Source organism: Helicoverpa zea, chromosome 21 (genome assembly GCF_022581195.2).
Source record: "Helicoverpa zea isolate HzStark_Cry1AcR chromosome 21, ilHelZeax1.1, whole genome shotgun sequence".
Taxonomy (NCBI): domain Eukaryota; kingdom Metazoa; phylum Arthropoda; class Insecta; order Lepidoptera; family Noctuidae; genus Helicoverpa; species Helicoverpa zea.
The window spans coordinates 10,876,925-10,892,130 of NC_061472.1; the positions used below are offsets into that span (position 1 = coordinate 10,876,925).

Sequence of the window (15,206 nt, forward strand, 5' to 3'; positions counted from 1 at the left end):
AAGATGTTAGGGAGAATTCTTGGGCTGTAGAAATGACTGAGGCTGTTTCCGAAATATAGGTACTGGTTTATTCCAACGGATGATTTGTAACAAATTATATAATTAAACGGCGCGCGACGCGTACAATTTTCACAGCTGATCGGTAAGGTGTGTGTGTGAGCGGCCCGCGATCCTCGTACGTGGCTGCCCCCCGCGCCGCGCTGTCCCCCCTCCGATGCCATCGCCGGTGGCGCCTCCATCGACGTCGTTCCTATGTTCTAGAGGTTTCCGAACATCCTGCCCGGGTTGAAACATCGTCTTCAATAGGTAAAGGACATATGTTGTTGAAGGCCCTTGTGATGTTGCCCTTCTTGGTTTTGATTTCCGCCACCCTCGTGATGCCGTCAGCACCAGGAAACACCTTGACGATACGGCCTAATAGCCAATGTAGTGGTGGTTGCGTTTTCTCTCTGATCAGAACTAACTGATTCAGCTTAATTTCGCCTGTGGACGCATGCCATCTGGTTCTCTGCTGCAACATGACAACATATTCATGACTGAATCGGTTCCAAAAGTGTTGCCGTAGATGCTCAATTCTTTTGTAGCGGTCCAATCGAGTGATGTTGACGGAGTGTACCTGCGGCTGAGAAACGGATATTAGCGGTCGTCCAATTAAAAAGTGCGAAGGAGTGAGAGCGGTAAGGTCGTCAGGAGACGAAGAAAGAGCAACAAGGGGACGGGAATTTAATATAGCCTCAATTTGGACTAGGTATGTGTTCATCTCCTCATATGTTAGATGAGAAGAATGAACAATGGTTTTTAAGTGTCTTTTTGTAGACTTAACGGCGGCCTCTGTTATACCATTAAAATGTGGACTATAAGGAGGAGTAAAGCTAAACTTTATCGCTTCTTGTGCAAAATAGGTTTCTAAATTTGAATTAGCCAAGAATTGTGCAAGCTCATTAAATACGCCCACAAAAGCTGTGCCGTTATCAGAGAGGATACTGTGTGGTTTACCCCGACGAGCAACGAATCTCTTTAACGCGGCAAGATAGGCGTCTTTGGTGAGATCCGTCACAAGCTCCAGATGAACAGCCTTTACTGCCAAACAGACGAACACACAGATATAGGATTTAATGAGTCTGGCACCTCTGCCTTTACGGTCAGCTATCAGCATTGGTCCGGCGTAGTCGACACTACAATTATAAAACGGAAATTCAAGCTGTGTCCTCGTGCGTGGTAGCTGACCCATGACTGGTTGCACCGCTTGACACCTAAATCTGAAACATTTGACACATTCTCTGAATGTACCTTTAGATAAATTTCTACCTCCTAAAGGCCAGTAAGTTTGACGAATGTGTGATAAAAGAAGTTGTGGCCCTGCATGCATAAGCTTAAGATGTTCACAACGAAATAATATTTTCGTAATGTGATGTTTACTATCTAGCAATATTGGATGTTTTGTGTCGTAACTGTAGTTAGCGTTATCTAACCTGCCACCTACGCGAATTACACCTCGATCATCCATAAATGGAGACAGTGAAGCAAGCCTATTTTTGCTGGATAGTGGCCTTTTTAAACTAAGTGTTTTGTATTCGTCAGAAAACATTTCCATTTGACTAAAACGTAACATAACAGTAAATGCTTCATTTAATTCATCACAGGATAAATGACCACACAACCTGCTGTTAGGATTTTTTAAATTAAAAATGAACCTAAGTACATAAGCGAAAATACGTTTTAATTTGTTTATGTTAGATTTATTACTAATCAAACGACTGATAACTGATTGAGTTGATTGACAGTTATCTACTAAATGAACTTTAAATTCAGGTATGTCGGAATTAGAACCCGTATTTGGCATTTTAGGCCAACGATCTTCGCCTAATTTTAAAAACTCTGGGCCCGACCACCACAATTTACAGGTGCCGATTTGATCGGCCCTCAGCCCGCGAGATATGAAGTCGGCCGGGTTCTCTTTCGACGACACGTATCTCCAAGAATTTTCCCCGGTACTTTCTTGTATCTCACTGACACGGTTACGAACAAAAGGCTTTAATTTATTCGGCGATGCAGATAACCAACAGAGAACTATCGTCGAATCACACCAATAATAACACTTATTTATTTTAATAGTTAGTGAGTCTACTACCTTTGCACTCAGTCTTGCTCCCAACAAGGCCCCGCACAGTTCAAGACGGGGTATGGTTGTATGTTTAATGGGAGCTACCTTATTTTTCGAAGTTAAAAGGTGAACGGTTATAGTATCATCATTATTTAGGCAACGAACGTACACACATGCCCCATAGGCACACTCGGATGCATCTGTAAAAATGTGCAACTCAATTATTTTATGATTAACACTAAATGCATGCCGTGGTATGTTTAAATTATTCAAACACGATAACGTAGTGACGAATGACGACCAACATTCTTGAGTGTCACGAGAAACCGGTTCGTCCCACGAACATTTTTCTAACCATAATTTTTGCATTGTTATCTTTGCCAATACGACACACGGCCCTACTAGCCCTAATGGGTCAAAGATTTGACTAATGCAAGATAAAATGTAACGTTTAGTTATTTTATTAGTTGGAGGTAGATTTATAGAAAAAGTTAACTGATCTAAATCGCGAACCCAGTTTAAGCCCAATACTTTAGCAGTGTTATGAGATTGATTACGATTTAAATCCAGAATGTTATTATCATTCTGATCAAGGGATGACAACATAGCCTTCATCACTTGTGGGCTATTAGATTGCCATTTTCTTAATTTGAATTGAGCTGATGCTAAAATCGAACTCACCTCCTTGCATAACAGTATGGTTGCTGACTCAGTGTCACTGCCTCCCAAATAATCATCAACGTACATGTCCCGTTGTATAGCTTGCTTTACGTCATCATTAGACGCCTGTGAAGCGAGACTTACGAGTGCCTTTGTCGCTAAGTATGGTGCCGAAGCGGTGCCATAAGTAACTGTATTAAGAACAAAGGTTTTAAGCGGTTCATGTTGATTAAATCTAAATAGGATTTTTTGTAAAGAGCGTTGAGATTTATTTAAATCTATAGCTCTATACATTTTCTCTACATCTCCTGATACAACGTATCTATGTTTTCGAAAACGAAGTAAAATAGAATAAAGATCGTCCTGTACAGTCGGACCGATCATTTGTAGGTGATTTAAAGAAATACCTGAAGTCGTCACAGCTGACGCGTCAAAGACAACTCTTAATTTAGTTGTAGTACTTTGCTCGCGCGTAACACCGTGATGTGGTAAATAGTAACTTATGTTATCATTTGAGTTACTAACTTCAGACATATGCCCTAATTGCAAGTACTCGTGCATAAAATCGATATACCTACCTTTGAATAAGGGATCACGTTCAAACCTACGTTCGAGCGAAAGAAATCGAACTTTCGCCATTTGGTATGAGTCACCTAAAACATCTGGTGACTGTTTAAATGGCATTTTAACAATAAAACGCCCGTCTTCGCCACGAGTAGTAGTGCGTAAAAAATGTTCCTCACATGCACGTTCCTCGGCTGACAACGAATGTTTTTCTGATATTGAATCTAGTTCCCAAAACCGAGTGAGTTCAGGTTTTATTTCCTGCACAAAATTACACACTGGTTGGTCACGGGATGGACTAGGTTGCGCAATAAACCCAGAAATAAGCCATCCTAATTTAGATTCGTATAACCTAGGTTGACATTTGCCTAGATTTATTGTGTTAGTACCTAAAATATTCCAGAACTGTTCAGCACCTAGTAAAATGTCTACGCTTGACGGTTTATAATAGTGAGGGTCAGCTAGACAGATGCCTGATGGAAGTGGAATAGTACTTATATCAATTAATGTCGATGGTAATGATTTGGTTATCTCTGGTAATACTAAACAATCAATTGTTGTTTTAAATTTACCCGAGTAAGATTCTAAGGTTAAGGAACAAGACTGTGTGCTTTTACAAGTTTGCTGGTTAATACCCGTTATTCTGGAGTTTACGTTACGTTTAAGTGAACCCAGCTTACCACACAGCTCCTCAGTTATAAAGTTTGCGGTACTGCCGTTGTCCAGCAGCACCCTCGCTACGTGGCTGCGGCCGCTGCTGTCGCGCACCTTCACCCTCGCTGTGGAAAGCAATACGGTGGACGAAGTAGTATTCTGTATAGCTTTGGCAGTTAAAGTAACATTATCTGTTATTTGACTACTGGTAGTCGGCTCGCTGTCTTTGTCTACGTGTAACAGTGTATTATGTTTTGCCTTACAATACTTGCACCGAGCCCACAATTTGCATTTTTGTTCGGAATGGCCCGGGTTTAAACAGTTAAGACAAACCTTGTATTCTTTAGCCTTCTGATTACGAACATCTGACGTCAGTTTTCGAAAACTATCACACTTAAATAAAACATGACTTTGTTTGCACATTGGACAATTTGAGCTCGAAACCTTATTTGAAATATTATTATTATCAGTTGATGTTATGGCAAAACTTTTTTGCTTATTTGATTTATTGTTTGAGGTCTTGTTTTTAATAGCTTCAGAGTCCTCAACTGATTCCAACAAGTCTGCCCTGTTATTTAAAAAAGTTAAAAATTTAGACAATGTAGGTGCCTCGGATAACGTATTTCTAAATTCTTCCCAATGAACGTAAGTTTTAGTATCTAATTTGTGAGCCATTATATAAATAATTAAGGTGTCCCAGTGCTGCGTCGGTTGTCCTAAAATTGTTAAAGCTCTGAGATTTTTTGTAGTACTATCGACTAAATGACGTACTGCTTTACTGGACTCCTTTTCTATTTGATCGACATTAAATAACGATTGAACATGATTATTTACCAAAAGACGATTATTATTGTAACGTTTCGTCAATAAATCCCAGGCGATGCTGTAGTTACCAGAATTAAAATCCAAGCTTCTAATAATTAAGGCAGCAGCACCCTTTAACGAGGACCTCAGATAATGAAATTTACTTATGTCATCCAACAATGTGTTCTTGTGTATAAGAGAATCAAACGTGTCTCTAAACTCGAGCCAATGCTGATAGCTTCCATCAAAATGTGGTAAACTAATCTGTGGTAATTTCACAACACTATGTTTCGACTGTGTGGCGTCATTATTATCTGAAGCTTGTACGGAACTCACCAACACGCTGGCTCTTCGCTCGCTATGCTGACGTCGCACCTCGCGCGCCGATGACACCAAGGAGAAGTATTGGTTTTGAAAGGCTTCGCGATCAGCCAATGCCTCGGCGGAGTCCTCCATCAGCAGCTCGATATCCCCCTGTATTTTATCATAGTCATTGTATAATAAATCCATTTTATCAAGTCGGGTTTCCAGTTCTGTTACTTGTAAATCACTTAATCGTGAACAAGAAAGGACTACATTTAAATAATTGCTGAAAAGCGTAAGTTTAGCTTTACAGCTTGCACGTTTCTTAACTAATTCTTTAAGTTTAGAGTCCATTATTCAAATAAATAATAATTACGTTAATTCGTAACTAATGAGCAAGCACTGCGTTGAATAAATTGCAAAGCGACAGATGTTGACCTTGAGTGAATTAGCGGTCAAGCTAACACGTATCCGTGTAAACAGGTTTCTTATTTTTGCCTGCTACTAATTATGCAGCGATGCACCTACAATAATAGGCTTGAGCGATAACCAGGCTTGAAATATGTGCAACGAAATGAATGCGATGACTAATAAATATGGGGAAAAAAAATGGAACAGATTTAAATGGCCAACAAAGCGGGAAGAATTTAAGAAGTGATAAAGGGCAATGATTAATTGGAACGACACACTATTTACCGATCCGTAGCCACAGTTATCCGTTCTCGTCGATATATTTCTTGGAGACGTGTGCGCCACGTTGGTTTTTTCCTGCGCTGCAAAATCGCCACGCACGCGTCACTGCACGCCTGCCTCCGTTGTTTTTTCTTTCTTGCGAAGGACCACTTTGTTAGGGAGAATTCTTGGGCTGTAGAAATGACTGAGGCTGTTTCCGAAATATAGGTACTGGTTTATTCCAACGGATGATTTGTAACAAATTATATAATTAAACGGCGCGCGACGCGTACAATTTTCACAGCTGATCGGTAAGGTGTGTGTGTGAGCGGCCCGCGATCCTCGTACGTGGCTGCCCCCCGCGCCGCGCTGTCCCCCCTCCGATGCCATCGCCGGTGGCGCCTCCATCGACGTCGTTCCTATGTTCTAGAGGTTTCCGAACAGAAGATATACAACAATATACTGTCTTCTTCAATGTCTCAATAAGGCTAGTACTGTTTCTCTCTATAGTCTTCCTAGAGCCTTTAACCTAACTTACATACATCCTTCACAAACCCAGACGGTATTCAAAACATTAACCTCTACTTAATATTTCAACGCAAAAACTTTAACAGAACAAAATACCTTAAAAGTCCCATTTTTATCTTAATTCACCAAAACAAAGCATTTATATCCTTTTTAACTTAACATATGGTTAAAAACCAGTAATTAATCTTAGAGATAAGATGTTATGCGCTTTTGTTCTATCTAGAGCGGGCCTAGGAAGCGCGTGCGCAGGTACCCAATATGGCGTGTAAGTGTATGTGAGCCTTGGAGCAAAAACGTCGTTTTACCTTTTAAGGTAAATGTGTAACTCATAGATTTTTATTTTGTTGTTTATAAGGTACTACCTTCCTGGTGAGGGTGCAGGTAGTATGTTTGTCAATTTTATTTACTTAATAAAAATGTTAAAATCCGGGTTCATTTCATCAAGAACTTTAAGTGGTTTAAATATGAAAAACACCTGTCTGACAACTGCACCTGTAGCTAATAATGCAGAATTATGTGCATTATAAAAAACAAATAAGTAAACAAATAAATTTTCAATTTCTAACAATATTCATTGAATTTTAAAAAAGAACACAGAAGTATGCTTTCATACTTCAACAATTTTCTTAAAAGGAAAAATTCTTGAAATGCTCTAAGTAGTGCACATTATATCAAGAACAGAACTCATTAACATTTTACCAACGTACATACTCGTATATTTGCTTGCAACCGCAAAACATAAGTGTCTCATTAGCTTAAGTTAAATAAATATAACCGATATAGTTCAAAAGCCGTGACATTTAAACAAGTTTGTATTTTTCGTAATTATTACAAAAGTGTTTTACCTTCAACACCTTTACTTAATTTCACACTTATACTTAGGTCTTTCAAATAACTTTGCCCGTCCGAAATTGAGAAAAAGAAACATATCTCTTTGTGGGTTTTAAGAACCTTTCTTAAAGCAGCCCGAAGTCTGACCGTCTTACCACAAAAACTTTTAAACGTCAGTTTAAGAGTTATCTAAAAAAATGACAAATTATGACGTTGACATATGGTTCATTTTGCAGCCAAAAATTTTTTAGACAAGTGTAAAACAGGGGTTTAAGTGTATGTAGTAAGGCCATATATGTTTGTGATTGATACACCCGTGCATCGGAGAGCACGTTAGTGCCGGTCCTGTGCCTGCTCCCTCTCCGGTCGTGTCAGATTATCGTCCCATCGAGCCATGAGAGTGAAGGAATAGAGAGAGCATCAAATCCTTGACTATACATTGCGTCCTGTACATTAGGCTGATCTCCTGAGATAACAAGCACTGTTATCGGTCTGGAAGTCGTTATCATATTACACGCAGTAATGCGATGCAGTGAAGACCTTGTATTCAATGCACTTGCAGAAGGGTCTACCCACGCAACGGATATCTACCAAATTACATCTACTACATCCAACTTATATCGGATACTAAAGTGTTATGTCCGTCAAAAATAATTCCCTCTATAATAATCGATTGTAGATACACCACATCAAACAAAGCACTTATTCAAATAACATGACGGAAGTTACCATCACCTATTACCAATATATTATACTATATTTACCAATAAAAGTCCACTAATCGCGCCATAACACGTCATAATCGATAGAATCGGCTCTGGACGTCCGGTGACGGACACTGACGGACGGTAATGGACGTATTAGTTGCCGTATATGGACGTAAAGGCTTATTGTTTGAAGTGACACTTGAATTAAGGATGCCAAGGGCTATAGCGTCAGAATTATGAGCTTTTGAATATTCAAATGTTTTATTTACCCGACTGCCAAGAAGGGCCATGGTTTGCGCGCGTAGCGCTAACCTTGATAGAGACATACATTTCTATAATACGTTTTTGATATGACCTGATTCAAGTTAATTTGGGATTTAGGGATAAAGAAAATGTTTTATTTGAACTTTTAGAAGCAATAATTCATATATAAATCCTATATTTTGACATCCTCAAGGAGTATAGAGGAATCACAGTTTGGACGCCATGATTTCTTCTGTTTGAAAGCTTCATGTTTGAAAATTTCATCCAGTGGTGTACCGTTGGGACACTGGCCTTTGTAGCCAAAAGCTTATACATATATTACTGACCTAGGATTCCATATCTTCCGTATCAAAATATGTTTCAAAACCAATTTTTACTCAACCCATTCTTTCCAATCTATCACCCCTACCACAGGAAGCGTCTACTTGCGCAGTGAGACAACGGCTGCGCGCGCGCCGGACATGACACCGACCTACACCACTGTTCACATCTGCTGTCACAGTTTTATTACTTTTAATATACATGCCGGCTTTATTGATTAAGTAAAATATATATATATCTGTAGGGATTGTCCAAAAGAGTCATTTTATGCTACGATGTTTTCTGCGTCTGTGTTAACATCTTCTTTCTCATTAACTCAATGACTTATTTCTTTATCCTTAAGTTCAGTAGCACCTATGTTTTGGGGTTCATTCAAATTGAAAATGAACATTCCACATATATTTTAATTTATTCTTTCTTGTACCCGTAGATCCTGGTTATTTTAAAACACCATAATTGCTAGCCGAGCCCAATCATTGTACATAAAACAATAATCCCATACATCATTATCAAGTTCCGTATGTCTGTATGTCTGTCACTTCATAGCCTGTAGTTATAATTACTGAGCTGGACAGACGCCGCCGGCAGACTTGTCAACGATTTAATCTGTTTAATAACGCCTTCTATTTCAAGGTCTTTGTTATCTTGTAGATATTTATTATACCTCTACTTAGGTAGTTTATTAATGAACTGGTTATTGGATTGAACTATGTTGGGTTAAGTCTAGATTATTATTCTTATAAATATTGGGGATCATTGCTAGCAGTTTTGAAAGCTTTAACGTTTGCACGCTCTTTCGGCTTATTTAGATCATTGATTACTTCCTTAATGTTTAAAAGACTCACTTTGGAATAGTTAAGACTATTTTTGACTGACTCCTGAGGGATGTTTTCAAACCTATTGTGCTTATGTTAAGTAGGTTATGTTTCTAAATTGAAGCTTAATATAGGTTGTAATCTTCAGTCAAATTCCCCAGATTATTTCCCAAATCCCAACAAAGTAAAGCTATAATATAACAGTACAAGTACTAGAATTTATCGGTTCTACACATCGTGCGGCCGGAGGCAGTGCTGTCAATATTATAATCCATTGCATAACACGCCAGTCCGATTCAAGGTCCAGCTCCCTGGGTTAAGCAATTGTCTTTACTTAAATATTTACTAGTAACAAATTGATTAAATTCTTAGGTATTACGATATGTGATTTTGCTACTGGAATAGTAACTGCAAAGAAGAGTATGTTCGAGAATTTTGGTGAAACCTGTCATAGTATGGCATGTAATGCAGAGGAATGAGGATCATGTTATGAGGAAGGCCTTGAGCTTAAATGTCGATATAGAAGAAAAGGCCGACCAAGGAAACGATGGATGGATGGATGATGTAAAAGACGATATGCCTAGAAATAATGTTACTTGTGAGATGACGTCAGATAGAAAAGTAAGTATGCAAGAATATAAAGACAGAAAATCTTAAATTATGTGACTTTTACACTAAATTGACTCGTATTTTTGCAAATCCATCCACATGCATTTTGCATAAACAACATAATAATATTGTAAGTAAATAAAGTTACGTGGATCTCCGGAGGCTGTCGATATAATATCCGTTGCATAACTCAAGGTCAGTGTCGGATGCGCGCGCGCAGCCTGTAGCGCTAATGGACTCTTTGTTTATCGTTTTGTGCTTAATCATTTATTACTGTTAGTTTTGTTTGTTTTGGTTGGAGAAGAGGATTGTTTATTTTTGTTTCAATAGATTAAATCATTTTGTTAAGGTAGTAATTTTTAATTTATTTAAAGTGGAGTAATACGACCTGATTTTAATCAATTTTTGTCAATTCTAGAGATACTCAATCAGATCGGTAATGATCGCTTTATACAGGTTTAACAATTGACAATTTGGCTCCTTAATTCATAAAATCAATTTGAAAAAATCTTAATCTTGCCTGTTACTCAAACTACGTCAGTTCCGCTTCATTACCGGAAAGTTCAAAGCTCTAAAATTGGACAAAAACATGAAAAAAATCTATCAATCATCGCAGGTTTATCCCAAGATAAGCCGTTTCCCTTACATTAGATAGCTAAAGCAATACTTAGAATAAAGTATGACTAAGTACAAAAACTAAGGTTAAATAAGTACAAAATCTGACCACTGCACTTAATGTAGTCAAAACCACAAAGGCAAAAAAAGCTCAATAAAGTTTTTCACAATAAAATTATATGTCTAGGCATATAAATCATCAAACAAAAATCGTATATTTTTATCTTTGTTACTCATCCTGAAAATAGCAATGACACTGTCATCATCGTCTGCCTAGTCTATTCCCAACTATGTTGGGGTCGGCTTCCAGTCTAACCAGATGCAGCTGAGTACCAGTTTTTTTACAAGGATTACTGCCTATCTGACCTCCTCAACCCAGTTACCCGGGCAAGTCAATACCCTTAGTAAGGCTGGTTGTCAGACTTCAAACAGCAATAATAATTGTATCGCCATTTATAATTAAGAACACAGTACTTCCTAATAAAATTTCTGCATCCAAAAATAGACGACCTTTATCCTAAATACAGACAGGACAAACAAACAGTCTTTCTTATTTAGAAGTTCATTCACAAGTTCAATCCACATTTTTTATAACCTATGACTCAGAACGTGGTTAAGTCGCTTCTTTTCAACTCATTCACAAGTAATCCAATATTTTAAGTCTTCGTGTAAACAGATCCCGGCCATCAATCCTTCACGCTCGACTTAACTGTAATATGAAAACAAAATACTTGATAGAGGCATAAAAAGTTGGATTTTGATAGGGGGTAACAAAAAAGTGGAAGAGTTATATATTGATGACATCATTTTTGAGAAGAAAGCAATTGCAATTAAGTATACATGCTAGAATCAGACTAAATACAAGCGATTTGGGGACTGTTCCAGATATGCCAAAGGCATCTTCGTTCTGCAGAAAGCATACTTCTGAAACAAAATAGCTAAACAGAGAGCTTGCTCAACTCTTATTTTGAAAATTGGACTGGCGTAATGAATAATAATTTAATCACAATCGGCTCATCCGTCTTGTAGCTATGATGCCTCAGACATACACAGACCCACGTCAAACTTGCAATACCCCGTCGTTTTTGCCTTGAAGTTTTACACAGCCCAAGAAAAACCATCCTATCTGTTTCCAAAACTCTCTATATCCAAAACACAGGCAAAACCAGAACAAAATCCTATAGCATCCACAAACAAAGCTACTCAGATCAGGATCAACGACCGCCATTAGTTACCCGATCTCCTCACAAGTGCCCACGTGGGTAGTCAGACATTGATACTCCGGTTAAATACGACTGTTAAGTCTAACTGAGACAGTTTTGTTACTGATATTGTTGCTAACTGGCTTTTCCTGTAGTTAATGATGTGTTCTGTAGATGGTGGTGCTGATTGTGTACTGAAATGGAGATTTATATTCATTCCTATGGTTGCTATGATTACACTGAAACATTGATTACTACATTGAAACTGTCATTAGTAACAGTGTTTGGGCTGTGATAGAAGAATTTAGGAATAGAGATAGAAGGAAATTTGAGGAAGCCTACGGTGCATCTTGGTTTTATCTAGGCACACGAAACGGTTCCTAAAACCACTGCAATCAAAAAATGCATCAACAAAATTGCACTGATTAAAAAATCAGTTTACCTGTTTATTACATACGTACTTTTTAATTTCAAACGTCTAACTTTCTTTCCCAAACAAAACATCAAGCAAAACAAACCGATACCCATAAATTGACAAATAGGAATCATTACATAACATAAATCCATTGTTCCCGAGGATTCAATATCCGCCATATTGGCTGCGCGCGCGCATTCGTGGGTGAAAGTGACCCGGCTTTGACCTTTGCAAGGCTTAAAGGGCTTGCTCTTGTGCAATACTGATCTATATTCAAGGTTTTTACTCTTTCTACGTAATTGTTTTTACCAAGTTACAAAAAGGTTAAAGGTCGTAAAAGTCCAGTTTTTTACTCATTAAAACATATACCTAATTAATATCTACATAAGCTGTAAACATGGTTGTAAGAAAACCTGTATTTTTTATGAGGTTGCTTTTTGTGTCATTTTTTGGGAAGCCAATTTGGCTAATACTTAACGCCTCTAATTGGTTTGTGTTATCTCTTTTTATGTTGAGTTTAGTTTCAAATGGATATAAAAAGGCGTAATTGCATTTAGGAAGGTAAAGTCCAGTAGTCAAGTCATCTGAATAGAAGGGAAAAATATTCTTTTTTTTTTTCATTTTATGGACCTTCATGTTTTAAACCACTCCTATCAATTTCAAAGCACTTTAACCTTCCTATACTTCAAAAAATCTCCGCTCCAAAAGACAGCTAGAATTTTCCATCACCCCATTGGTCACACTGGCTTGCACATGTCAATACCACTCGGTATAAGGGCAGACCCCTCGGCCTGACCAAATGAGGCAAGGTCGGTGTCCGGCAGAGGTCGCCCAGAAGATATGAAGACGGATTTAGGCTCGTTCAGTACGTAAATAACTAAAATGATCATTGATGGCGCTTGGTCATTCGCTGAGTCTATTTTTAGGTCTTTAAGTGGATTGTCAAAAAGTTGTTGAAATTATTTTTGAGAGTCCTGTTATTGCTACATCATTTCATACTTCTTTTTAAATATAAGTACAAACACATCATATGCCTTTTTATACTTTATTGGTTTCATAAAACTGAACATCAGGACTAGATGTTGAGAAATATGTTACTTTTAACATAATATATAATAACAATATTTTTAGGCAATAGTTTGTACCTAAAAACACCCTGCATATTTATTAAGGGCCACTTAAAAAAAACATTAAGGACGGTAGGTCCTTAAAAAGTCCCAAAAAAAGGGCAACTTAAATTCACTAATGCAGTTAACGTCAGATCTGCAAAAACACCGAGAGAAGACAGGCTATAATCTTGTTTTGAATCGCCTGCGGGATTTCTTGTAACTTAAGATTCTGCGCAATCCTCCATGGAATATTTACGTCTGAGAATCAAAGAAATACAGATTGCAGTATGTTGAGTTACGACTGTTTATCTATATACCACTACAACAAAGAGGAAATTTGTTTGTTTATACCCCAAAGGCTCCGAAACTGCTGAACCGATTTGCAAAATTCTTTTACCGTTCGAAAGCTACACTGTTTCCGAGTAACGTCGGCTTTATTTTATCCCTTTACGGGCAGTAGTTCCTACGGAACGCGGGTGAAGCCGCGGGAAAACGACTAGTTAAATAATATGTATAGTACGTAGGTACTTCTTAGTGTTATGTAGGTATTATTAATTGTGTTAGTCATTGTTACTTTAGAGGTCAGGAAATAAAATGTGTGGTTTATTGTCACGATTGTTACCGCAAATCTTTTTGCGATTATCTCTATAATTATAGTGCAGTTTCTTAAAATACAATGCAGTTATCTAAAGCTATATGAGTTTTTGTGGCTGTTTATAACAAATGGAATCTTTGTCATTAAAAGGTATCGGACCTTGCCTAACTTACGAACACTTGATAGTTTATAAATATTGATAAGAAGAGAACATTTGCGCAGTATTTAATCCAACTCAACGACAAGACAATTAATTAGAACTTAACCATTTTTTCGTCCCTAATCGCGACAAAAACTTGATAGAAGTTAAACCAACATTCAAAGGTTCCTATGTGGGTGGTTTCCAAGGTCAAACCATTATGGTTAATGGTTAATTTATGACCGTGATGGCAGTATCTACTTAATGCTGGTAGAATAAGCAAGGATTGTAATGAGATTGTGTGGGTATAGGAATATCTTTTGATGCCTTACGACATTGTTCGCGAGATGAATACTAAGGAATTATTATGTAGTGTTATCTAACTTTATTTTAATGGTGTAACAACCAGTTTATTCTCTGTGAACTTGAAATAAAAAACTCAGTTTTCTTTCCTATAGAATAGTATTTATTGTAAATCAATGAGATTTATCAAAAGTAGGAGCTTGCCACAGATGTAAGTATTGATGCTGATACCAAAATAAAGATACGTCTAGGATTAGGAAGACAGTCTATTCTGAGATAATATTAACGGTTAGACAGGCGCTAACTTTAAAACATAGACACCACAAAACACACTTAGGACACAAAAAGCAAGACCTATCCAAAAAACTGTACACATGAAGTTTTTTGTCACAAATCGATTATTCATTTAAGTTATAAACAAAAACGGCCAATGGCCAGTTACATTTATTTTAAGAATCAAAAGAAGTTTATAATTGAATCGATCAATTGTGTCGATGCTAGACGGTCAGAGATTTTGAGTTATGCTATCAATCAATGTTTCGACAATGAGCCGGTGGCAAGGTTGCGATGTGGGCGAGACTGTGAAGATCGGGAGATATAGGATTAAGAGAATTGACTGTAGATTTGTGGATTAAAAGAGTATTATAATAATAATTTGTGTTTGTGTGCATGTTTTTTGATGATTAAAGTCTAAGCATTGACCTCTAAGTCTATCTTTGGATGACTCAAAAAAATCTTAGTACTGCGTTAAATATGATGTGTATGAAAAATCAAGTGATGGCCTTCTCTCTTCCATTGCAATAAACAAGTGAAGAGTTAGACAAATCCTAACATACATCATAACATCTTCACTGGAATTATTACTGTAAGTTGTGACGAGATATTCGATTAAGAAATTGTAAACATAGCAGCCATCTTTCGCTTAGTATGTACCTTGAAACTTAAGGCTTCTTGGTTTCCCCGAGGTTTTTATAATCTCGTTAGCAAAGCCA

General features: G+C 37.5%; 2 protein-coding genes across 7 annotated transcripts in view; one reads left to right on the forward strand and one right to left on the reverse strand.

The window, feature by feature from the left end:
- The window catches only part of LOC124640951 (inverted formin-2), a 112,307-nt gene that overhangs the window by 68,311 nt on the left and 28,790 nt on the right, over positions 1–15,206 (forward strand). The gene's annotated exons all lie outside the window — the stretch shown is intronic.
- Positions 158–6,093, reverse strand: LOC124640953. Of its 2 annotated transcripts, none has more exons than XM_047178936.1 (2): positions 5,123–6,093; positions 158–511 (listed from the first exon to the last, which is right to left on the reverse strand). In XM_047178936.1, the coding sequence occupies exons 1-2, from the start codon at positions 5,441–5,443 to the stop codon at positions 251–253; spliced, it is 582 nt and encodes a 193-aa protein (XP_047034892.1). In that variant the 5' UTR covers positions 5,444–6,093; the 3' UTR covers positions 158–250. The 2 variants fall into 2 exon arrangements, with proteins under 2 accessions (XP_047034892.1, XP_047034891.1); XM_047178935.1 differs by having other exon boundaries at positions 4,009–6,093.

Bases quoted from the DNA above. Each gene is read 5' to 3' on its own strand.
- LOC124640953 (XM_047178935.1), bottom strand. From the start codon at position 5,443: ATGGACTCTAAACTTAAAGAATTAGTTAAGAAACGTGCAAGCTGTAAA. The intron at 512-4,008 runs GTAAGCTGGGTT...GTCATGTTGCAG, and splicing joins TATAACTGAGGAGCTGTGTG to CAGAGAACCAGATGGCATGC.